At 37.7% G+C, this 25,157-nt stretch overlaps 1 protein-coding gene across 1 annotated transcript in view; it reads right to left on the bottom strand.

The window, feature by feature from the left end:
- Positions 1-24,790, bottom strand: part of LOC139039718 (cytochrome P450 2C19-like) — a 78,049-nt gene extending 53,259 nt beyond the window's left edge. The window contains exon 1 of the mRNA XM_070486761.1: positions 24,629-24,790. Within this exon, the coding sequence (XP_070342862.1) occupies positions 24,629-24,742 (114 nt within the window). The 5' untranslated portion in view covers positions 24,743-24,790. The remainder of the gene's footprint in view (positions 1-24,628) is intronic.
- Positions 24,791-25,157: the final 367 nt, after the last annotated feature.

Here is a 25,157-nt window from a genome sequence, read left to right as displayed (position 1 = left end):
CGGAAAAACCAAGGACAAAAAGGAGGACAAGGACCCATAGGTGAGGACTCAGGCTCAGACAGCTGCACCCAAGCTTCTTGGGGAACTGAGGGATTGATAACATCCTCTTGCCAGGAACTCTCCTTTTAGATCACTGAGAAAGGTGGATGGGGAATGGAGGAGCAGAAGGATCTTGGCAGCCAAGGGGAAGTTCTGAGGAGAGAGGCAATGGATCCTCCTGTCCCAGAGGAAGCAGTACTCTCTGCAGAGACATAAGGAAACAATGCTCACTGAAAAATACTCCCCCATAAACATCAAATGTCTGATGATCCAGTTCTGGAAGCTCAAGATTAATTGCTATTTAGGTAATTCTTTATCTTGGGTCTGCAACCTTCTGTTTGGAGATCATGAGGTTTCAACCTTCAACCACCTGACCTCTCAAGCGATGATCATGAGATTTTATTTCCAGGGACAAAATTTGTCTCAGAAAAGATTAAATTGTTCTTTCCACCTGTCCTTCAAGATCTTTGAATCACTTTCTGTATGTCTCCAGCTCATTTTCACAGCTCAAAATGAGCTCATAGCTCATTTTCATAGCTCATATTGAATATACATTCAGTATATATATATATCACATCTTCTTTATCCAATCATCCATTGCTGGACACTTAGGTTGTTTCTATATCCTGGCTATTGTGAATAATGCTGTAATAAACATCACAGTGCAGATATATCTACAATATACTGTTTTTACTTCTTTTGGTTACGTACACAGAAGTTGGAGTGATGCATAATATGGTTGCTCTATTTTTAATTTCTTTGAGGGAGCTCCACAGTGGTTTTGATAGAGGACATACCAATTTACATTCCGACCAATAGTGCACAAGCATTCCCTCTTCCCCACATCCTCACCAACGCTTATCTCTTGCCTTTTTGATGATAGCTACTCTAACATGTGCCAGGTGGTATCTTGTTGTGGTTTTCATTTGCATTTCCCTAATGATTAATAATGTTGAGCATCTTTTCATGTACCGATTGGTCATTTGAATGCCTTCTTTGGAAAAATGTCTATTCAGTTCCTCTGCCCATGTTTAATAAGATTGTTTTGTTGTTGTTTTGATGACTTGTATGTGCTCTTTCTGTATTATGGATATTAACCCCTTATTAAATATATTTTTTGCAAATATTTTCTCCCATTCTATGTGCTGTCTTTTCATTCTGTTGATTGCTTCCTTTTCATGTGAAGGAGCTTTTTAGTTTGATGAAGTCCCACTTATATATTTTTGCCTCTGTTGCTTGTGCTTTTGGTGTTATATCTAAAAAATAGTTGCCAAGACCAACGTCAAGGAGCATTTTCTCTATGTTTTCTTCTGGGAGTTTTACCATTTCAGCTCTTAGATTTAAGTCTTTAATTCATTTTGAGTGAATTTTTGTGAGTGATATAAGATGGAGGTCCAAATTCATTTTTATGCAGGTGAATATTCACTTTTCTCAGCACTATTTACTAAAGAGACCATCCTTTCCCCCACTGAGTATTTCTGGACCCCTTGTCAAATACTAGTTGACCATATATACACAGATTTATTTCTGGCTCTTGATTCTGTTGCATTGCTCTATGAGTCTGTTTTATGTCAGTACCATACTGTTTTGATTACCATATGCTTATAACATTGTTTGAAACCAGCAAGTGTGGTACCTCAACCTTTGTTCTTCCTTCTCAAGATTTCTTTGGCTATTTCGGGTCTTTTGTGGTTCCATACAAATTTTAGGATATTTTTCTATTTCTGTGAAAAATGTCATTGGAATTGTGATAAGGATTGCATTGAATCTATAGGTAGGTTTGGATAGTAGGGACATTTTGACAACATTCATTCATCTGATCCTTGAACATGGGCTATCTTTCCATTTGTTTGTGTCTTCCTCAATTACTTTCATCAATGTCTTATAGATTTGGGGGCACAGATATTTCCCTACCTTGCTTAAATTTATTCCTAAGTATTACATTGTTTTTGATGCTACTGTGAATGAGACTGTTTTCTTTATTTCTTTTTCAGATGTTTTATTGTCATTGTCAGTATCTAGATATTCAACTGATTCCTGCATGTGGATTTTATCTATTGCAACTTTACTGAATTTGTTGATTATATTTAAAATCTTCTTAACGAGTCTTTAGGATTTTCTGTTTGTAAGATTATATCATCTGCAGATTTTAAAAAGTTTACTTCCTTCTTTCAAATTTACATGTCTTTTATTTCTCTGCTTTGCCTGATTGTTCTAGCTAGGATTTGTAGTAATATGTTAAGAGTGGTGAGAGTGGGGACCCTTGTCTCATTCTTGATTTAGAGGAAAATCTTTCAACCTTTCACCATTGAGTATGAGGTTAGCTGTGTGGAATTGCCACATACTGCCTTTATTGTGTTGAGGTATGTTCCATTTATAACCAATTTGTTAAGAGTTTTTGTCATGAAAGGATGTTGAACTTTGTCAACTGCTTTTTCTTCATCTATTGAGATGGTCATATAATTTTTATCTTTCATTCTATTAGTGTGGTTTATGATATTTAGTGATTTACATATATTGAACCATCTTTGCATCCTAAGGATAAATCCTACTTGATCATGGTGCATGATCCTTTTAAATGCTGTTGAATTTGGTTTGCTATTTTGTTGAGAATTTTTCTGTCTATATTCATCAGCTTTATTGGTATGTGGTTTTCTTTTTGTAGTGTTCCTATATGGTTTTTGTATCAGGGTAATGATCTCAAACATAAAATGAGTCTAAGAGTGTTCCCTCCTCTTCAAATATTTGTAAGAATTTGAGAAGAATTGGCATTAATTCTTCTTTAAATGTTTAGTATAATTCACCAGTGAAATCATCTGTCCATGGGTTTTTCTTTGTTGGGAGGTTTTTGAATACTTATTTTTATGTTGATCCCAGCCTATTGATAAGGATGCTACCAGCTGGGAATGCCTGAATTACTCACCTGGACTTGTATTACTTGTACTGAGCCCCCCAGACATTTCCACCACCAGGGCTAATTTTGCAGCTAGACTGACCCTTGTGGTTCTTCTTACGGTCACAGGATAAACTTCTCAAGAAACATCAGGAAATTTTGAGGAACAAGACTTATTACTCACAGATCTTGGATGTTACATGGCATGCCTGGGAGCCACACAGCTAAGCTGCATGTAAACAGAAATAGTTAGGACCTAGGGTCCTGCCTTTCTTAGAGTCCAAGTGTCTGGTGTATGTGGTTTTTCACAGTCACTCAGTCACTGGGAAACAGGGTGAGGGAGACTGGAGGCAGGGTCACCCAAATGGTCAGTTATCTAAGTTTCCCAGAGTTTTCTGAAAAGGGAACTCTATGGATGTGGGGTGTCTAGTTGATATCTGTTTGTTTTGCAAGTGGCTGCATCATACAGCTGGCAATATGTTTGTTCTAGATAGATGGCTCTTGAAATGGATGGCTCAGCAGTCAATAGCTTGTTAGGTACTCACACTATATTGATTCAGTATCCTTACCCGTTATTGGTCTGTCCATATTTTCTATTTCTTCCTGAGTCAGTCTTGGTATATTGTATGTTTCTAGGAATTTACCCATTTCTTCTAGGTTAACAAATTTGTTGGTATATAATTGTTCATAGTAGTCTCTTACAATCCTACATATTTATGTCATATCAGTTGTAATATCTTGTCTTTCACTTCTGATTTTATTTATTTGAGTCTTCTCTCTTTTTTCTTAGTCTAGCTAAAGGTTTGTCAATTTTGCTTATCTTTTTTAAAAAATCAAGTTTTAGTTTCATTGATCTTTTCTATTGTTTTTCTCTTCTCTGTTTCATTTTTTTCTATTCTGATCTTTGTTTTCTCCTTCCTTCTGCTAACTTTGGTCTCAGTTGGTTTATCTTTTTCTAGTTTTGGAGGTGTGAAGTTAGGTTTTTTGAGATCTTTCTTTTTTCTTCATATCAGAATTTATGTCTAGAAACTTTCCTCTTAGAACTGCTTTTGCTGTATCCCATAGCTTTTTGTGTGTTGTGTTTCCATTTTCAATTGTTTTGGAAATATTTTTATCTTCCTTGTGATTTCCCTTTGAGCCATTGGTTATTCAGAAGTACGTTGTTTAGTTTCCAACTACTTGTGGATTTTCCAGGATTCCTCTTGTTGTTCATTTCTAGTTTCATACCATTATGATCAAAAAAGATACTTTGTATGATTTCAATCTTCTAAAATTGGTTAAGACTCATTTTTGTGGCCTATCATATGATCTATCCTGCAAAATATTCTGTGCATGCTTGAGGAAAATGTGTATTCTGCTGCTGTTGGATGGGATGTCTTATATTTCTCTTAGGTCCATTTAGTCTAAAGTATGGCTCAAGTTCAACGTTCCCTCGTGATTTTAGATGTAGATGACCCATTCATTGCTGAAAGTGGAGTATTGAAGTCCCTTTCTATTACTGTACTGCTGTTTATTTCTCTCTTCAGATCTGTTAGTATTTGTTTAAAATATATTGCTGCTCCAATGTTGGGTGAGTATATATTTATGATTTTTATATCCTCTTTTTTTAAAAAAATTTTTTTAAAGATTTTATTTTTTTTCCTTTTTCTCCCCAAAGCCCCCCAGTACATAGTTGTATATTCTTCGTTGTAGGGCCTTCTAGTTGTGGCATGTGGGACGCCGCCTCAGCATGGCTTGATGAGCAGTGCCATGTCTGTGCCCAGGATTCGAACCAACGAAACACTGGGCAGCCTGCAGCTGAGCGTGCGAACCCAACCACTCAGCCACGGGGCCAGCCCCTATATCTTCTTTTTTGATTGAGATATAATTGATATATAATATTATATTAGTTTCATATGTACAACATAATGATCTAGCAGTTGAATATATTGCAAAATGTCACCCTACTAAGTCTAGTTAACATGCATCACCACCCATAGTTACAATATTTTTTCTTGTGATGTTGTTATATCTTCTTGATGAATTTACTCCCTTGTCATTATATAATGATCTTCTTTGTCTCTTGTTACCATTTTTGGCTTACTGTCTATCCTGTCTGATAGAAGTATAACAACCCTTGCTCTCTTTTGGTTTCCACTTGTATGGAATATCTTTTTCCATTTCTTCACTTTGAGTCTATATGTGTACTTAAAGCTGACATGAGTCTCCCATAGGTAGCATACACTTGGGTCTTTTTTTTTTTAATCCATTCAGCCATTGTCACCTTTTGATTGGCGAAATCAATCCATTTATGTATAAAGTAATTTTAAATATGGAAGCACTTACTGATTTCAATGTACTAATTGCTTCCCGACTATTTTGTAATTCCCTTGTATTTTTTTGACTCTCTTGCTGCATTCTTTTATGAGGTAGTGACTTTCCATGGTGATATGCTCTGATTCCTTTTTTTTTTTCGCTTTTGTGAATCTACTATACGTTTTTGCTTTGTAGTTAGCATGAAACTTACATAACGCCACATAGATATAACAGCTTTTTTATGCTGTTTACTTTGATTGCATACAAAAACTCTACACTTTTACTCCTATCTTTTATATTCTTAATGTCACTATTTACCTCTTTTTATATTGTGTATTCACTAACAAATTGTAGTAGCTATAGTTATTTTTGATACTCTTGTCTTGTAATCTTTATATTATAGTTAAGTGGTTAACATACCACCATATTACAGTATTAGAGTTTTCTGAATTTGACTACATATTTGCCTTTACCAGTGTTTTTATGTTTTCATATGTTTTTATGTTACTAGTTAGCACCTTTTCATTTCAGCTTGAAGAACTCCTTCCAGCATTTCTTGTAAGGCAGATCCAGTGGTGATGAAGTCTCTCAGATTTTGTTTATCTGGGAAAGTCTTTATTTCTCCTTTATTTCTGAAAGATAATTTTGCTGGATAGAATATTCTTGGTGGCAACTTTTCCTTTTAGCACTTTGAAAATATAATCACTTTCTCTCCTGGCCTGAAAAGTTTCTGCTGAGAAATTCACTGATAGCCTAATAGGAGTTCTTTTTAGGTTACAATCTTCTCTTCTCTTACTGCCTTTAGGATTTTTTCTTTGTTTTGATTTGTGACAGTTTTATTATATTGTGTCTTGGAGAAGATTGTTTTGGATTGAAAAATTAGAGTGATCTATTAGCTGCCTGACCTTGGATGTCCAAATCTCTCCCCAGGTTTGGGAAGTTTTCAGCCGTTATTTCTTTAAATAAGCTTCCTGCCTCACTCCCTCTCTTTTCTTCTAGAACTCTAATGATAAAGATACTATTTCTTTTATGGTGTCCCATAGATCTTGTAGGGTTTCTTCACTCTTTTTCATTCTTTTTTCCCCCTGATAGGATTATTTCAATCTTCCTATCCTCTACTGTAATATTTTTTTGTTTGTCTATTCTGCTAGTGATGCTCTCTATTGAATTTTTCACTTTATTCATTGACTTATTCAGTTCCAATATTTCTGTTTGTTGTTTTTAATGATTTCTATCTGTTTAATTTATAATTTTGATCCCGTATAATTTTCCTGATTTTGTTGAATTGTCTTTCTGTATCTTATTGTAGCTCACTGAGTTTCCTTAAAATAGCTGTTTTGAATCTTTATTGAGTAAATCATAGATAGCCATGTCTTCCGATTTGGTCACTCTAAAACTATTGTTATTGTTGGTGATATCATGTTTCCTTGATTTTTCGTGTTTCTTGGAGTTTTGCATTATTGCACTTGCATTTGAAGTACCATGTACCTCCCCTAAATTTTATTAACTGCCCCCAAGGTAGAAATACCTCGTCAGTCCTGATAAGATTCTGAGGCTTTTTTAGACCTTGCATGGATACACCTGCTCCAGGCTTGTTCCTCCTTTTTGAGGCATTATTCTTAAGCTTATATGTCTTCTCTCAATCCTACAATGCACCAGGTTGGCTGTTGATAGCAGCTCTTTTGCTTTCCTGAAATGGTTAATATGGCTCAAGTTTGTAGCTTCTCCTTTGCCCACAGACACTGGCTTGGCTTCTGCATATGCTCTTGAGACTTCTACAAAATCTAGCTCTCACTATCCCCCTGGGGAGCATGAACAGGGAGCCATCTGCAGAGTGGGGTGATGTGGGTTTGGCATGAAGTACACTAGAGGCACCCATGGGCCGTTTTGGATGATCTGTCAGTGGGGTTTTCCACAGCTCATGGACAAACTTCCTGTTGGTGTAAAGTATACAATTTACAGGAACTATATCCCTTTAATGCCTTATCTGCTACCTACTGCTGAGTCATGGAGCTCCCAATTTAATACTCTCGATGCTGCAAGAGAAAAAAGAAGTCTCTTTGGCAGCATCTTGCACATCTGAGGAAACTAGGCATTCCCTCACTGTCTCTCCCTTTCCCCGTGGGAGAAATCATGGGCCATCATATTTAGCCCTCAGCTATGCCACCTTGGGGAAAGAGTCATGCCGGCAAAGTCAAGCTATTTCTCTTCCCCACTTCCAAACTGTTTCTTCCTCCAGCAAAGGGTTGAAATTCTGTTTTCCTGCATGCTTTGGGTAGGTCATCAACAATCTCTCCATTTCTCAATTCCATGTTTTCACCTGTGTTCTCCTTCCTACTCCAGGAAAGCTGCCAGGAATTTGGCCTTGAGCCAGTGACCTGAAGAGACTTGATTTCACTCCTGCTCAGGCTCCAGAGCTCATTGTGAAGACCCTGAGCCTTTTTTCAGTCACCCATAATAGTTTTAATTGCATTTTAGCTTCTATTTGTGTTTTAATGGAATTGCTTTCATTTTCACACCCTGGATCTTTCTCGCAAGTGTGAGCATCAACTGCTCTTGCTCTTAATACTGAGAAGTTTTTCAGTGATGTTTGCTATGGTACATATCATGTTCACTAGCACGACAGTGGGAATGTTCAGGTCATCAGCCACTCCAGCTTTTGTATCTTCCTACACTCCAGGATGAAACTTGTCAAGGGTGTCATACTTTGCTATAGCTGATGCTGAATTGCTACTGGTAAGTTACATTTCTCCCTGTAGAGATTGAGTGCTTGAAAAATTCTGCCTGAAAGCAAGAGCTAAGAACACTTGAACTATCAAAACACCCTCCACCATCTCCCACTGATACCTAGGGACAGTGAGACTTTGTATCTCATTAGTGGATTCTGCCATGAAACTTTTCAGCATTTCCAAAAGTTTTCCACAAGTACAGATTCCTGGCAGGATGAAATTTTTCCATAGTGGCTTTTGCAGACACGTGGTCTGTTTGCCTACCCAGACCACAGAGATCACTGAGCTAATTTCCACCAGTAACTAATCCTATGCCAGACAACTGGGAAAGACCATGGAATGTGTATTGTGGTGGAGGAAAATAAATACAACAAGGTTAATAGTAAAATGGTTAGCAACCTCTACTTTCCACCCAGATTGCCCTGGTTCATCTCCTGGGTCTGCTACTTAAATCTTTGTGACCTTTAACAAGAAACAAGATGCATAACATAGCATCACCTATACATCCTAATCCTTGGAACTTCCAAATATGCTACTCTATATAATAAAATAAACAGTGTAGATGTGATTACATTAAGGATCGTGGCATGGGTATATTGTCCTGGATTATCCAAGTGGGCCCGAAGTGATCACAATAGTCCTTATAGCAGAGAGATAAGAGGATAAGAATTAATAGTTAGAGATGTTATAACTGAAACAAGAGGCCTGAGTGATGCAAAGAAGGAGCCATCAACCAAGGAATGCTGAAAGCATCTAGAAGCTGAAAAGGCAGAGAAACAGATTCTCTCCTAGGACCTCCAGAAGGAACTAGTCCTCTGACTCCTTGATTTTAGCCCAGTGAAACTGATATTGACTTTTGAACTCCATAACTGTAAGATTATAAATTTGTATTTTTAAGCCAAGTTTGTGGTAATTTGTTATAGCAGTAATGGGCATTAATACCAACACTATATACCCCATGAATTTATGAGAAAGTTTAAGTAACATAAAACATGCAAACTACCAAAACCAATGTAAGGGGAATCAGAAGATGAACAATGGGGAACGTGGTAATGGAAGAGAGATTATAAATTTCAATAAGATCCTCACCTTCACTTCACTAAGAAGGCGCTACATATCAATGTACGGGACTCTATGTTTGCCCAGACCTTTGCCAACATAACATATTTTCATTTCCAATCAAGATGGCTTAAGGTGTATGTAATGTAGTTTTAATTTGTATTTTTTATTTTTAATCTGTTTTCATATGCTTAACATCCATTCCCATTTTGTCTTCTGTAAGCTGTTCTTTGAATCATTTGCCAAAGTTTCCAATATCTTAGAGGTTTTCCCGGCATATTGTGTAGAAGAAAAACAGCAAGTTGTAGAATAATGTGTTATATGAGCCCAACTTTACAAAGAACCACTTTTAATCCCTTATGTATGTGTATGTTTACATAATGTATATATTTATAAATATATACTTGTGCACAGATATATGTATAGATACATATGAACATCTGTACACATATACATTATCTTAAATATGTATGTCAAAATGTAATTGGCTTCCTCTTGGATATGACCTGGAGAAATTTAATGGGTGATGTTATTTCTCATTTCACACACCTCAAGAAAAACGGAAAAAAGAAACGACTATAGTTTGACATGTATGCAATATTCAGTTGTCCATTCTTTGAAGATGACACTAGACTAATCATTTCAGGACCATAGAATATAATTATCTTTGCTCTTATGTTAATTACAAAGCAATGTAGTATAAACTTGAGAAGGAATAAAATCTGGTAATATCTTGCAGGAATTTTGTCCTTGTTAGAGGAAAACAATAATACTCAGAATGTATGATTAGCACTGAGAAAAATGCATATTATACATAAAGCCAAATTGGAAATATGAAATAATAGGGAAATGAGGACATTTAGGTCGAAGAGTACAAAGTTGCAGTTATACAGAATGAATAACTTCTAGAGACCTAATGTACAGTAGAATGACTATAGTTAATAATAGTTTATTATATACTGGTGATTTGCTAGAATAGTAGATTTCAGGCGTTCTCACCACACGCACAAAAAAATGATAAGAATGTGAGGAAATGAGTATGTTAATTAGCTTGACTTTAGTAATCATTGAACTATATATTTATATCAAAACATCATATTGTATATATACAAACTTAATTTTTTTAAATATAAAACGTGAAAGAATAAGTAATAATATTTCAAATTTTTATTTAGTGTTTTCTATCAGAGCCGTGATTGCTAACACTTAATGTTTATTCCTCACCATCACTGATGTCATTTACCTACAGACTGGAGCTACTCCTGGAAGCAATTCTGTCACTTTCACATACAAACCATAAGTAACTCTGTGTGACACTCAACCAAGAACTCAACCAAGAGACTCATCCCTTTTATCTTTTCTGTTGATTATCATTATGAGGCCCAGAATGACCTCTTTGGACTCTACATTCTTTAATTTTTTAACTGCATTATGTACAAAAGAGGGAAAGTCTGAGAGCTAACCCAGAAAATAATAACATTATTTAGAACATGCAGAGAGAAATGACTGTCAATTGGCATATATTAATAAAATTTGGGGAAGTGATATCTATAAGATGATGGACTAAGAAGTGCCCTGTTCATATCCCTCCTCAGCAACAATAATTTGGTAGCCATTCAGAAAAAAAGTGTTTTGGTTTGAAGTTTTGGGTCCAGCTAGGAGATTTGGAAACGCTGGTAGAATCCACAATTGAGGAAAGCCATTTTGAAAAGGTGGTTCCACACCCAGGAGGCTGACTGCCTGACCATGGTCACAGTTACAGACCCAGAAACAGCTCCATACCTCAAGGACTTGGATACAGCCTCATTTGGCCTTGATCTTGTCACAGTCACCATATTCCAAAGGAGCTGGAAACAGTCATGCTCACCCATACCTTAAATGATAGGCACATAGAGGTTGGTCCTGGCTATGAACACTGCAGTGGCCCAAGAACCAGCTCTAGTGCCTCTCTATTACAAACAAGAACACCCTGGAGGTAAGCCCATCAAACTCAGTCTGACTATAGATTATAAAAGGGCACTATAAATTGGCTACAACTCCTCCCATCCCAGCCCTGCCATCACAGGGATCCAGCAGAATAAACTCCTGCCTCTGCTTACAGAAATCCTGAAAGGGCACTATTCTCAGCTCCAGTCCCTCCAGTTATAGTAAGAGAGCAGTTCAGCCTACCCAGGGACCAGCAGGAGACAATCCCATTTTTGCCACCCAGAGATCCTGAAAGGACCCTATAATAGGCTTAAACTGCTACAGCCATGGTCAAGGAGCAGACCAGCCTGCCTAGGGACCCAGAGAAGGACATGCCCATCCATTCCTCCAGTACCAAATCTGCATATCTCAATCTTGTCTATAGACCCAAAGCAGCACTGGGACACAGTTCCAGCCTCTCTCAGCCACTGTCCAAGGCCAGATCTGCCCATCCAGGGAGCAACTCAGTGACCCAGCATGAGCCCTCCCAGGGATCTCCCAGGATGCACACCCACCCATGCACCTGATAAGAAGCCTGCTGTCAGTGGAACCAAATTTGGACCCTGAAGCAGACCATTGTCCCAACAGCACCCTACTGATTAGAGGTGGTCCCATCCACCTGGGAATCCATGCCTTTCTGAGCTCCTGATAACAAGCCCACCAACAACAGAACCCACAGCAGACCCAGCAACAGCCTCATAACCCAACTTCCCCTCATACCACTCTGATTCTGGAGATAATTCCATAAGCCTGGGGAATGAACAGGAGAAGGTATTTATCTGCTGAAACTAGACTGTAAAGACTGGAATTGAAAAATTCAACACAGAGTTTCCACAGCAGACTCAAACATGCAGAAGAAAAAATTAATGAACATGAAGACAAGGTTTTGAAACTAGCCAGTTAGAGGAGCAAAAAGAAAATAGAATTTAAAAGGGTGAAGAAATCCTGTGTGAAGTATAGGACTGCATCAGAGGAAAGGATAAAAATTATATAGCCTCTCAATAGACACAGAAAAAGCATTTGACAAAATTAAACACCCTTTCATGGTAAAAACTCTCTACAAATGGGATATAGAGGAATCATATTTCAACATAATAAAGACCATAGGTGACAAACAGATCGCTAGAATACTCAATTGTGAAAGATCTGGAACAAGACAAGAGTGCTAACTTTGTAGTGGAAGTTCTAGCCAGAGCAATTCAGCAAGAAAAACAAATAGAAGGCATCCAAATCCTAAATGAAGAAGTAAAATTTCCTGTTTGTAGAAGACATGATCTTATACGTAGAAAACACTAAAGACTCTGCCAGAAAATTGTTAGAACTAATCAATAAATTCACTGAAGTTGCAGAATACAAAAATGAACATAAAGAAATCAATTATATTTCTAATTACTAGCAATAAAATATCTGAAAAAAAATGAAGAAAACATCCCATGCACAATAGCATCAAAAACAATAAAATACTTAGGGGTAAATTTAAGCAAGGGGGTGAAAGATTTGTATATTTAAAACTATAAGACTGTAATAAAATAAATTAAAGAAGATACAAATAAATGGAAAGATATCCCATGTTCATGGATTGGAAAAATTAATATTGTCAAAATGTCCATGCTATCCAAAGTAATCCATAGATTTGATGCAATCCCTATCAAAATTCAAGTGGCATTTTTACAGAAATAGGAAAAAAACCCAAAATTTGTATGGAACTTCAAAAGACTCCAAATATCAAAGATATTCTGAGAATGAAGAACAAAACGGGAGGCATCAGACTTCCTGATTTCAAACTGTATTACAAAGCTCTAGTAATAAAAACATTATGGTACTGGCATAAAAACAGTTACATAGACTCATGGAATAGAACTGAGAGCCCAGCAATAAACCCATTCATATACTGTCAATTAACATTTGATAAGAGAACCAAGAACACTCAACATAGAAAGGATAGATCTTCAACAAATGATGTTTGGAAAATGGGTATTCACATGGAAAAAAAGGAAATTGGATCTCTATTTTACACCACTCACAAAAATTAATTTCAAAAGGATTAGAGACTTAAACGCAAGACCTCAAACCATAGAACTCTTAGAAGAAAACATAAGAGAAAACCTCCTTGACATTGGTCTTGGCAATGACTTTTTGAATATGACACCAAACACACAAGCAATAAAAGCAGTAATAAACAAGTGAACCTCGTGTGCATGAAACTGGCCTGGGAGCTTCCCAGGTATAATCTGAAACTGGTCTTTGTATGTGGAGGGCAAGGAGAGACTGAAGAAAAAGGCAGACCATTCCAGGTGATTGGTAGGTTGCAGGTTTAATAAGCAAGGGAACTTACTTATAAGCTTTTCTTGGGTGGCCACAAGATCAGTAATTATCCATACCTGCCCAACAAATCTTAAAAGTTTATAGAGAAGCCTTAACTGGATTAAATCACAAACACAGTAGTCCTTAACTGGGTTCAGTCATTTACCCAGTCCAGATGGTCTCAACACCACATCACTATCTCTAAGTTGTATCCATGGGGAGCTGCTAGCACGGTAAAGGCAAGCAGAGCACACATTCCAAGGACAGGGGAAGGGAGAAGAGCCTCCAGTTGCCTGGGTCCAGCTCTCAAGTCAAAAGGTCAGTCACATCTACTTGGCTACCTTCCCCAACAGTACTAAATCACGCTAAAAAGATTCTGCACAACAAAGGAAGTGAGTCACAAAATGAAAAGGCAACCTATTAAGTGGGAGAAAATATTTGAAAACCATATATCCAATAAGGAGTTAATAGCCAAAATATATAATGAAGTCATACAACTCAATAGAAATAAAATAAATACAGTAGTCCCCCTTTATCCACTGACAGAGGCATAAACTGGGCACATAAAATACAAATGACCATTCTATAACTCAGAGGAAGTCATCCTTTCCCAAAAACATTTTATCAGCCATCACAAGATTATCTCTAGGCAGAAAATTTTATCCTGTTCCTACTTTTCTGCTTCAGCTGATTAAAATTGAACATTTGGTTTCTTCAAGGCATATATATACAATCCCTTATGCGAAACCTATGGATTCTAATGTATTTCCACTTTCAGAATTGTTTGATATTTTAAAAAGGAGTATTATGTATACACTATAGAATTTATAATACTGCCAAAATATTGTAGAGTGATGCCATATAATCAAGCACATGGATATTTTTGAGCAAAATAAAAATATTCAAAGTGGAATAAGTAAGAATATAAACGATTCACTTCAATTCAAGTCAGGTTTTGACCGTCCAATGAAACTGCACCAACCTTAGATTTTATTTATATTTCCAGGAGTTTTAGTATTGCAAAGCTGTGGATGAGGGATTTCTAACCCCATATTAGGAAAATAAAATTAGAAATGCTATCCAATGCCGTAGCTATAGGCCACAGATTTTTCTTTATATTTAAATTGAGTTAATTAAAAGTAAATAAAAATTTAGCTCTTCTGGTGCATTAATCACATTACAGACACTCAATAAGCCTATGTGTCTAGTAGCCACTTTACTGGACAGCACAAATATAGAACATTTCCATCACTGCAGAAAGTTGTCTTAGACCAGTTGTCAGCAAACCATGGGCCATGCAAATCCAGTCTGCCACTTGTTTTTGTACAGCCCATAAGCCAAGAATTTTAAAACTGAAAAAAAACCCAAAAGAAGAGTAGTATTTTGTGATGTAAAAATTATAAGAAATTTAAATATCATGGTCCTGAGAGGGGTGTCAAGATGGTGGTTTAGGCAAACTTTGAGCTCACCTCCTCCTGTGGACACAACCAATTTACAACTACTCTGGGAACAATTATCCCTGAGAGAGAACTGAAAACTGGATGAAAAGAATCCCTGCAACAGGGGACAGTGCTGAATGAGGTGGAAGAGGCAGAAATTCCTTTTTGGAGAGGAAAAAAACTGCCTTCACTAACCATGGTGTCTCATGGATGGCCAGAAGCAATCCTATGGTATTCAGCCTTTCCTGGAGGAGTGGGGGACCTGAGTGGGGGAGCATTATTGCTATAAGCATCCTTTGGACTCAGCACAACTGAGAAGAGTCTCATAATATCTGGCTTTGCTGGCTACTAACAACAATGGGGAATACCCCCAAAAGAGCTATCAGACATAAGAGGAAAAAAGCTTGGTCTTAAAGGGCCCATGTACAAATTCACCCACTTTGGAAAGCAAACTAAAATCCTCAGAAAGAAAGGTGGACAGTCGTTTGGAGAAAAGAAACTCACCTGATAGGCTCTGTGTGCTACTTGGAGAGAGGTGAGACCTCTCCAGGGACTGAGATATTGGTGGTAGACATTATTGTGACCTACTACAAGAATGCTGACACAGACTCTGGCAGGTGCCCTTGGAGTTCTCCCCTTGGCCTGTCAGCCCAGGGTCTGCCCCACCCACTAGAGCATCAATTTAATCCAGCTCAGCCAGGGCAGGCAGCCTGTCCTAGGGAGTGGCCCCATCCAACAGCAGGCCCTCAGGCAACTTATAGGCCTGCATAGGCTGGGTTCCTGGATCTTCTGAAACAAGGCAAGTGGGTCTGCTTCTGTGGGGCAGACCATGTGTGATGAGTAGGTGGAGTGTGTGGGGCCTTTGCTGTGAGGCAACTGTTTCTACTTCAGGGGATCAGGATGTGCACACAGGGAAGGACTGTGTTGACAGTGTGTGTGTGACCCTATGGGTGGTGGGAGATGTCAGCTGCAGAAGACTTGTGCTTCTCAAACAGCCACATAGGGGATCAGTCCCACCTTCCAGAGCCTGAAAAAATTGAGCACTCCAATGCCTGGTGCTAGCCCCACTCAGCTGCAATCTTGAGAGAACTGACAACAGCCTTGTAGGCTGGAGGCCTACAGCAATTGTAAGCACCTGAGCCTCACAACCAGCCACATTGGGGGCCTACTCACTTAACAGAAAAACTGCAACAAGAATGTGCTATTAGACTTTGCAGCCAACTGTGCTGGGGGTCTGCCTGCCTGAAAAAAAAAGAGAAGGGTGCAGAGAAGCCACACACACTGCTGAAAATTACAACCAGCTGGCCAGGGGGATAGCCTAGTCTCCCTGGGCATTTGCAGCAAGAGTAACCCTGCCACAACAGATGGACAAACATAGCCCACACAAGAGTCACTCCTGGAACATTTGGAACTGGTGACAAGAGGGAAGCACACTGCTGGGCCTCATAAGGTGTCTCTTACATAAGGCCACCTCTCAAAGATCAGGAGACATAGCTGACTCATCTAATACACAGACATAAGCACAGAGAAGAAGCAAAATCAGGAGGCAAGGAATATGCTCTGAGTAAGGAAACAGGACAAAACTCCAGTAAAAGAACTAAATGAAAGAGAAATAAACAATCTACCTGACAAAGATTTCAAACAAAAAGTCCTAAGGATGCTCACTGATCTTGGGAGAAGAATGGATGAGCACAGTCAGAACATCAACAAAGAATTGGAAAATATAAAAAAGAACTAATCAGAAAAGAAGAATATAATACTGGAAATGAAAAACTCACTAGAGGAACTCAATAGCAGAGTAGATGATACGGAAGAATGGGTCAGTGAGCTGGACTAAAGACCAGAGGAATTCACCCAAGCTGAACAGATAAAAGAAAAAAGAATTAAAAAGAATGAGAACAGTCTAAGTTACCTCTGGAACAACATCAACCACACTAACATTCATACTATACGTGACCCAGAAGGAGAAGAGAGAGACAAAGGGGCTGAAATCTATTTGAAGAAATAATACCTGAAAACATTCATAACCTAAGGAAGGAAAGAGTCATCCAGGTACAGGAAGCACAGGAAGCATCAAACAAGATAAACCCAAAGAGGTCCACAGCAAGACACATTATAATTAAAATGTCAAAAATTAAAAATGAAGAGAGAAACAAGTTACATACATAGGAAACCCCATAAGGCTATCAGTGGACTTCTCAGCAGAAACCTTAAAGGCTATAAGGGAGTGGCATGATAAATTTAAAGTGCTGAAAGGAAAAAAGCTACAGCCAAAAATACTCTACCTGGGAAGGTTATCATTCAGGATGGAAAAGGGATAAAGAGTTTCCCAGACAAGCAAAAATTAAAGGAGTTTAGCCCCAAGACACCAGTTTTACAAGAAATGCTAAAGTGATTTATTTAAGTGGGAAAGAGAAGACCACAAAAAGGAATAAGAAAATTATCAAAAAAAAAAAAAGGAAAAAGCAATAAAATCACTGGAAGATATTCAGATGGCCAATGGCCACATGAAAAGATGTTCAACATCATAGCTATCAGAGAAATGCAACCAAAACTACAATGAGCTATCACCTCACTGCCATCAAAATGGCTAAAATTAACAAGACAGGAAACAATAAGTGTTGGAGAAGATGTGGAGAGAGGGGGACTCTCATACACTGCTGATGGGAGTGTAAATTGGTGTAGCCACTATGGAAAACAGTATGCAGAGTCTTCAAAAAATTAAGAATAGATCTACCACATGATCCAGCTATTTCACTTCTGGGTATTTATCCAAAGAACATGAAAACACAAATGCATAAAGATACATACACCCCTATGTTCATCACAGCATTATTCACAATAGCCAAGACTTGGAAGCAACCTAGGTACCCATCAAGGGATGAATGGATAAAGGAGATGTTGTATAAATACACAATGGAGTACTACTCAGCCATAAGAAATGATGAAATCCAGCCATTTGTGACAACATGGATGGACCATGAGTATATTATCCTCAGTGAAAAAGTCAAAGGGTGAAAATCAAATACCATATGATCTCCCTCATAAGTAGAAGATAAATGAAGGAGACCCGGCATGAATTGTGGTTGTTCTTGCACGCGAGGCATCCACAAGACTGGCTGGACTTTTCTGCAAACAGAATGTTCTGCCTGGTGAACTCACAAGGCCCCAGGGAAAACATTGCTTGCAAACAAGAATGTTTTATCAGCTTCTCAAAAGGAGCAAGCCTGGGACCTTGGGAGTTTGAAACATTATGAAGGAACCTGTTATGAACAGATGTGTAGGGGAAAGGTCATTATTGTGGGACGCTTGCGCAGGTTTAGGTCGCTGACTCACTGCTTTGGCAAAAGGCCGGCTTTGTTTAGAGGCTATAATAATAAAGAGCTCAGGGAGCTCGAGGGGGAGAAGACTACTGCACAGCAACCGGTGTTCGTGTTTTCATTTCGTCGGCAGCAATAAAAACAACAACAAACACATAGAAACAAAGATTGGATTTGTGATTACCAGAGGGGAAGGAGGGAGGGGGAAGGGTGAAAGGGGTGATTAGGCACATGTGTGTGATAATGGATCGTAATTAGTCTTTGAGTGGGGAACATGGTGTAATCTACACAGAAATTGAAATATATAACGATGTACACTTGAAATGTATACAATGTTCTAAACCAATGTTACCACAATAAAAAAAATTTTTATATAAAAATGAGAATAGGAGGCAGCCCCATGGCTAAGTGGTTAAGTTTGTGTGCTCTGCTTCGGTGGCCCAGGGTTTCACTAGTTTGGATCCTCAGTGAGGACATGACACCACTCATCAGGCCATGCTGAGGTGGCATCCCACAAGGCATGACCAGAGGCACTTACAACTGGAATATACAACTATGTACTGGGGGGCCTTGGGGAGAAGAAGAAGGAAAGGAAAAAAGAAGATTGGCAACAGATGTTAGCTCAGGTGACAATCTTCAAGAAAAAAATTAAAAATAAATAAAATTTAAGCATCGTGTTTCCCGACACGTGGTCCATCTTTGAGAATGTTCCATGTGCACTTGAGAAGAATGCTTATTCTGCCATTTTGGGACAAAATATTCTAAATATATCTATTAAGTCCAGCTGGTCTAGTATTTCATTTAGGGCCACTGTTTCCTTGTTAACATTCTGTTTTCATAATCTACCTATTGATGCAAGTGGGGTGTTAAGGCACCCTACTATTATTGTTTTGGTGTCAATTTCTCACTTTAGTTCTGTTACTAGTTGCTTTATATACTTTGGTGCTCCTGTGTTAGGCGCATATATATTAACAGGTGTTATGTCTTCTTGGTGTGAGTCCCTTTTATCATTATACCCTGCCCCTCTTTGTCTCTCATTGACTTTTTTATCTCGAAGTCTGCTCTGTCTGGTATAAGTATGGCCACACCCACTTTCTTTTGCTTGCCATTTGCTCGGATATTCATCTTCCATCCCTTCACTCTGAGCCTATGTTTGTCTTTAGGGCTGAGATGTGTTTCCTGGAGGAAGTATATTGTTCGGTATTGTTTTTAATCCATCCAGCATTCGGTGTCTTTTGATTGGCGAATTCGATCCAGTCACATTTAGAGTGATTATTGATATGTGAGGGCTTCATATTGCCATTTTATCTCTTGTTTTCCAGTTCTTTATTTTTATTGTTTCTTTTTCCTTGTATTTCTGCCTGCCATTTCTGCTTGGTGGTTCTCTGTGATAGTTTTCACTGTATTTATGATTTGTGACTATGCTCTGATTTTTTGCTTTGTGGCTACCATGAGGTTTGTATAAATAATCTCATAGATGAGATATTCCTTTTTCTGATAGCCTCTTATCTCCATTACACTATACAGGTTCCATCCCTTTCCACTTCCCCATCTATGTTTATGTTGTCACAAATTATTTTTATTTGTGTTGTGAGTTTGTGACCAAATTAAAGTGGTTACACTTATTTTTTTTTTAAGATTTTATTTTTTTCCTTTTTCTCCCCAAAGCCCTCCAGTATATTGTATAGTTGTGTATTCTTCATTGTGGGTCCTTTTGGTTGTGGCATGTGGGACGCTGCCTCAGCGTGGTTTGATGAGCAGTGCCATGTCCGTGCCCAGGATTCGAACCAACAAAACACTGGGCCGCCTGCAGCAGAGCACACGAACTTAACCACTCTGCCACGGGGCCAGCCCCAGGTTACACTTATTTTTGATGTTTTCTTTCCCTTTATCCTTTAGATTATAATTAACTGTTTGCTAACCTATTTTGATATATAACTGAAATTTTCTAGTTTTTCTGTCTGTCTATCTGATGGATCAAGGCTTTGTAAACATTTGTAAACCATTTCCTTTTTGTTTCAGGTAGGAGGGCAAGCCTAGTGAAACAGAGCATACCAACTCGTATGGTATGCAGCAAAAGCAGTACAAAGAGAGAAATTTATAGCAACCCTGGCCTACCTCAACAAACAAGAAAAATCTCAAATAAGTAATCTTAAACCACAACTAAGAAAACTAGAAAAAGGTGGGGAAAACCCCCACAAAGTCAGTAGAAGGAGGTAAACACTAAAAATCAGAGGAGAAATAAATTAAATAGAGATGTAAAAAACAAAACAAAGGATCAATGTAGCTAAGAGATAGTTCTTTGAGAAGATAAACAAAATTGACAAACCCTTTGCCAGATTCATTAAGAAAAAAAGACTCAAATAAAATCAGAAATGAAAGAAAAGAAATTACAATGGATACCACAGAAATAGAAATGATTTTAAGAGATACTATGAAAATTTACATGTCAAAAAATTGGATAACCTAGAGAAATTTATAAAGTCTTTGAATCATACAATCTCCGAAAAATGAATCAAGAAGAAATAGAGAATCTGCATAGACCAATCACAAGTAAGGAGATTGAAACAGTAATCAAAAACCTCCCAAGAAACAAAAGTCCAGGACTAGATGGCTTCTCTGCTGAATTCTACAAAACGTTCAAAGAAAATTTAATACCTATCCTTGTCAAACTATTCCAAAATATTTAAGAGGATGGGACATTTCCTAACTCATTCTACAAGGCCAACATTATCTTGATTCTAAAACCAGACAAGAACGACCAAAACTAAAAAATTATAGGCTAATAGTGATGATGAACGTAGGTGCAAAAATCTTCAGCAAAATATTAGCAAATTGATACAATTCATTAAAAGGGTCATATACCATGATCAAGAGTGATTTGTTCCAGGGATTCAAGCATGTTTCAACATCTGTGAATTAATGAACGTGAGACACCACATAAGCAAAATAAAAAATAAAAAAATCACATGATCATCTCAACAGATGCAGAGAAAGCATTTGACAAGATCCAAATGATATCCTAACTCCCAAAACTTGAAATAAAATGCGTGTAGAAGGAAAGAACCTCAACATAATAAAGGCAATATATGACAAACACACAGCCAACATCGTACTCAAGAGTGAAAACCTGAAAGCCATGCCTCTGGGAACAAGAACAAGACAAGGGTGCCCACTCTCACCACCCTTATTCAACATAGTACTCGAAGTGTTAGAGCAATTAGGCAAGAAAAAGAAGTAAAAGGGATCAAGATTGGAAAAGAAGAAGTAAAACTCTCACTGCTTGCAGATGACATCAATCTATACACAGAAAAGTGTGTGGAATCCACCAGAAAACTATTAGAAATAACCAACCACTACAACAAAATTGCCAGGTACAAAAATCAACATACAAAAATCAGTTGCATTTCCGTACACTAATAATGGACTAGCAGAAAGAGAAGTAAAGAATACAATCCCATTTACAGTTGCAACCAAAAGAATAAAATAACAAGGATAAATTTAACCCAGGAGGTGAAAGACTTTTACACTGAAAACTATAAGACATTATTGAAATAAATTGAAGATGACATAAGCAAATGGAAAGATATTCCATGTTCATTCTTTGGAATAATAAACTGAGTCAAAATGTCCGCATTACCCACAGCAATATACAGATCCAATGGCATCCCAATGAGATTCCTGACAGAAATAGAACAAAGAATCTTAAAATTTACATGAAACTACAAAAGACTGAATAACCAAAGAAATCCTCAGAAAAGAGAACAGAGCTGGAGGGATCACAATCCCAGACTTCAAAATATACTACAAAGCTATAGTAATAAAAACAGCATGGTACTGGCACAAAAACAGACACACAGATCAATGGAACAGAATTGGAAGCCTGGAAATAAAACCGTGCTTCTATGGATAGCTATTCTTCAGCAAATGAGCCAAGAACATACAATGGAAAAAGGAGAGTCTCTTCCATAAATGGTGTTTGGAAAACTGCACAGCTCCATGCAAAAGAATGAAAGTAGACCATTATCTTACACCGTACACAAAAAAATTAACTCAAAATGAATTAAAGACTTGAATATAAGACCTGAAGCCATAAAACTCGCAGAAGAAAATATAGGCAGCACACTCCTTGACATTGGTCTTGGCAGTATCTTTTCGAATACCATGTCTACTCAGGCAAAGGAAACAAAAGAAAAAATTTAAAAATGGGGCTGCATCAGACTAAAAAGCTTCTGCAAGGAGAAGGAAACCATGAACAGAACAAAAAGATAACCCACCAACTAGGAGAAAATATTTGCAAATCCTGTGTCCAGCAAGGATTTATTTCCAAAATATATAAAGATCTCATACAACTCAACAACAAAAAACAAACAACCTGATCAAAAAATGCACAGAGCATATGAATATAAGTTTTTCCAAAAAAGATGTACAGATGGCCAACAAGAACTTGAAAAGATGTTAAACATCACTAATTATCAGGGAAATGCAAATCAAAACTACAATGAGATATCATCTCAAACCCGTCACAATGGCTATAATTAGCAATACAAGAAATGACAAATGTTAGAGAGGATGTGGAGAAAAGGGAACCCTCATACAGTGCCGGTGGGATGCAGATTTCTCAAAAACTTGAAAATAGAAATACCATGTGATCCAACTATCCTACTACTGGGTATTTATCAAAAGAAACAGGAAATCAACAATTCAAAGAGATTTATGCATCCTAGTCATTAGTCACAATATTGTGAACATTATTCACAATAGCCAAGATGGGGAAGCAACCCAAGTGCCCATCAACAGATAAATGGATAAAGAACATATAGTGTACATGTATACAATGGAATACTACTGGCCATGAAAAAAGACAAAACTGTGCCATTTACAACAACATGGATGGACCTTGAGGGTAGTATGCTAAGCAAAATAAGCCAGACAGAGAAAGGTAAACACTGTATGATTTCACTCAAATGTGGAAGATAAACAAACTCATGGATAAGGAGAACAGATTAGGGGTACCAGAAGGGAAGAGGCTGGAGGAAGGGCGAAAGGGATAAAGGCGGATATATGTACAGTAACAGATAAAAACTGGACTATTGGTTGTGAACAGGATGCAAACTATATGGAAACAGATAATAATGTACATGTGAAATTTACACAATGTTATAAGCCAATAACACCTCAATAAAATAAGTTCAAAAATTTAAACATCATTTTGGTTAATTCTGTTATTTTATAGGTAAATTAAAGCAGAGGAAAGGTTTTCTTTTCATGGGGATCTGAAAAATGAAATTGTAATCAAATGGTCAATAAACTTTATACATAAAAAGACCCCAAATTCACTTCTATAAATTTATTTAAAGGTGACTTGAATAACAAATAATGTGAGGAAACAATAAGGTATTGAATAACGGGAAATCTGTAGAGTTATCTGCTTCTATGGCAGGCTCCTTTACATATTCCAGGGTCTAAGCTTTCAAAAACAGTTTTATTTTAGCTAAAGAGGTGTAGACTTATTTGCAACATCGAGGGGATGTGTGCAAGAGAGAGAGAGAGATTCACAGGTAAAATGTGACTTGCAGTCTTTCCTTTCACTTCATTTGGGAGATAAATGGAGATAAACAGGGCAATTTGGAATCCAAGCAGAAAATGAGAGTCACTGTAACAAGCACTTCATAGGTTAGCAGAGCTCACAGTGGGAGGTACATAATTACCATAAAATTTTAACACAAAATCCAATAAAGAAGGGGAAAAAGTTAAGCAAAACTGGAAACATAACCAATTACAGTCAGTGATAGGGATTAATAATAGTTGAAGTCTACTTAAATAAATCATCATACAACTTGGTATTTGTGTATTTTGCAGAATTATGCTGTAGAATATATATTCACAAAATGTGTAACTCAGTATAGTGAGAAATGGGTAATATGAAATAATTCATGCTGACAGTTTTTAAATCATACTTTGTTCATGCAAACATTATAATTGATGAGTACTGCACAAAGATATGCCAAAGCAATTAAAACCATATATTAAATTACAAACCATAGGTAGCACCATTACTGGTAACGTGTAGGCAGGGACATTGAAAGAAACCCTCAGACTTGTCAGTGAGCCTGACAGTACAATTATAGTCTAACTATGTGAAAGCACATGTCAGCTGGTTCATCAATATAAGGATGTGCAAGGTTATTCTCACTTGACAAGTATTCACTGATGAGAAGTTCTGATATGGGTAACCCACAGTTATGCTATGGAAGAAACAATGCTGTTTAACTCTTTTGAAAACTGAGGCTCAAAACTTTCAACTCTTATAATGCCATGACTTGAAAATAAACAACAGAATAAGATTAAACAACCTTGTATACCCACACTGGATGCACAGTCATGATTGTACACACACAACAAGCAGACATACACACAAGAGCTCTCTTGGCTCCCTGCTACATACGCTCCCTCCTCTACCTGAGGGCTGGTAGCCACTACCCATAATGAAAGATTTGGCTACCCATGAAATATTTTCAAGGATGTTGTTATACAAGAGAGCAGACTGTTAAGATCAGAGTCACAGAGTATGGAATCACTCACCTTAGTTTTTCTCAATTCTTCCACAAGGCAGCAGGCTTCCTGTTGAACGCGATCCTCAATGTTCCTATTTCCCACCTCAAAATTCCTCAGGATCATGAGGGAAAAGTGATGCATCTCATTCCATCTCTTCCTATTGCTGAATACTATTCCTATCCGAGGGGAAAGAGAAACTGAAAGGGAGATTCTTGTCAAGGAAGGGGAAGCTGGGAGCTGGCCCCGTGGCCAAGTGGTTAAGTTTGCACATTCCTCTCAGTGGCCCAGGATTTTATCTTTTGGAATCCTGGGCGGGAACATGGCACCACTCATCAGGCCATGCTGAGGCAGCGTCCCACATGCCACGACTAGAAGGACCCACAACTAAAATACGCAACTATGTACTCGGGGGATTAGGGGAAAAAAAGCAGAAAAAAAAGAAGATGGGCAACAGTTGTTAGATCAGATGCCAATCTTTAAAAAAAAAAAAAAGAGGAAGCTGATACTTGGCAGCCTTGGGGCTGGGCAAAGCTCTCCTGAGAAAATCTTTAAATTC

The sequence above is a fragment of the Equus asinus genome, chromosome 2 (genome assembly GCF_041296235.1).
Source record: "Equus asinus isolate D_3611 breed Donkey chromosome 2, EquAss-T2T_v2, whole genome shotgun sequence".
NCBI classification, from domain to species: domain Eukaryota; kingdom Metazoa; phylum Chordata; class Mammalia; order Perissodactyla; family Equidae; genus Equus; species Equus asinus.
This window is presented reverse-complemented; position numbering and strand designations above follow the sequence as displayed.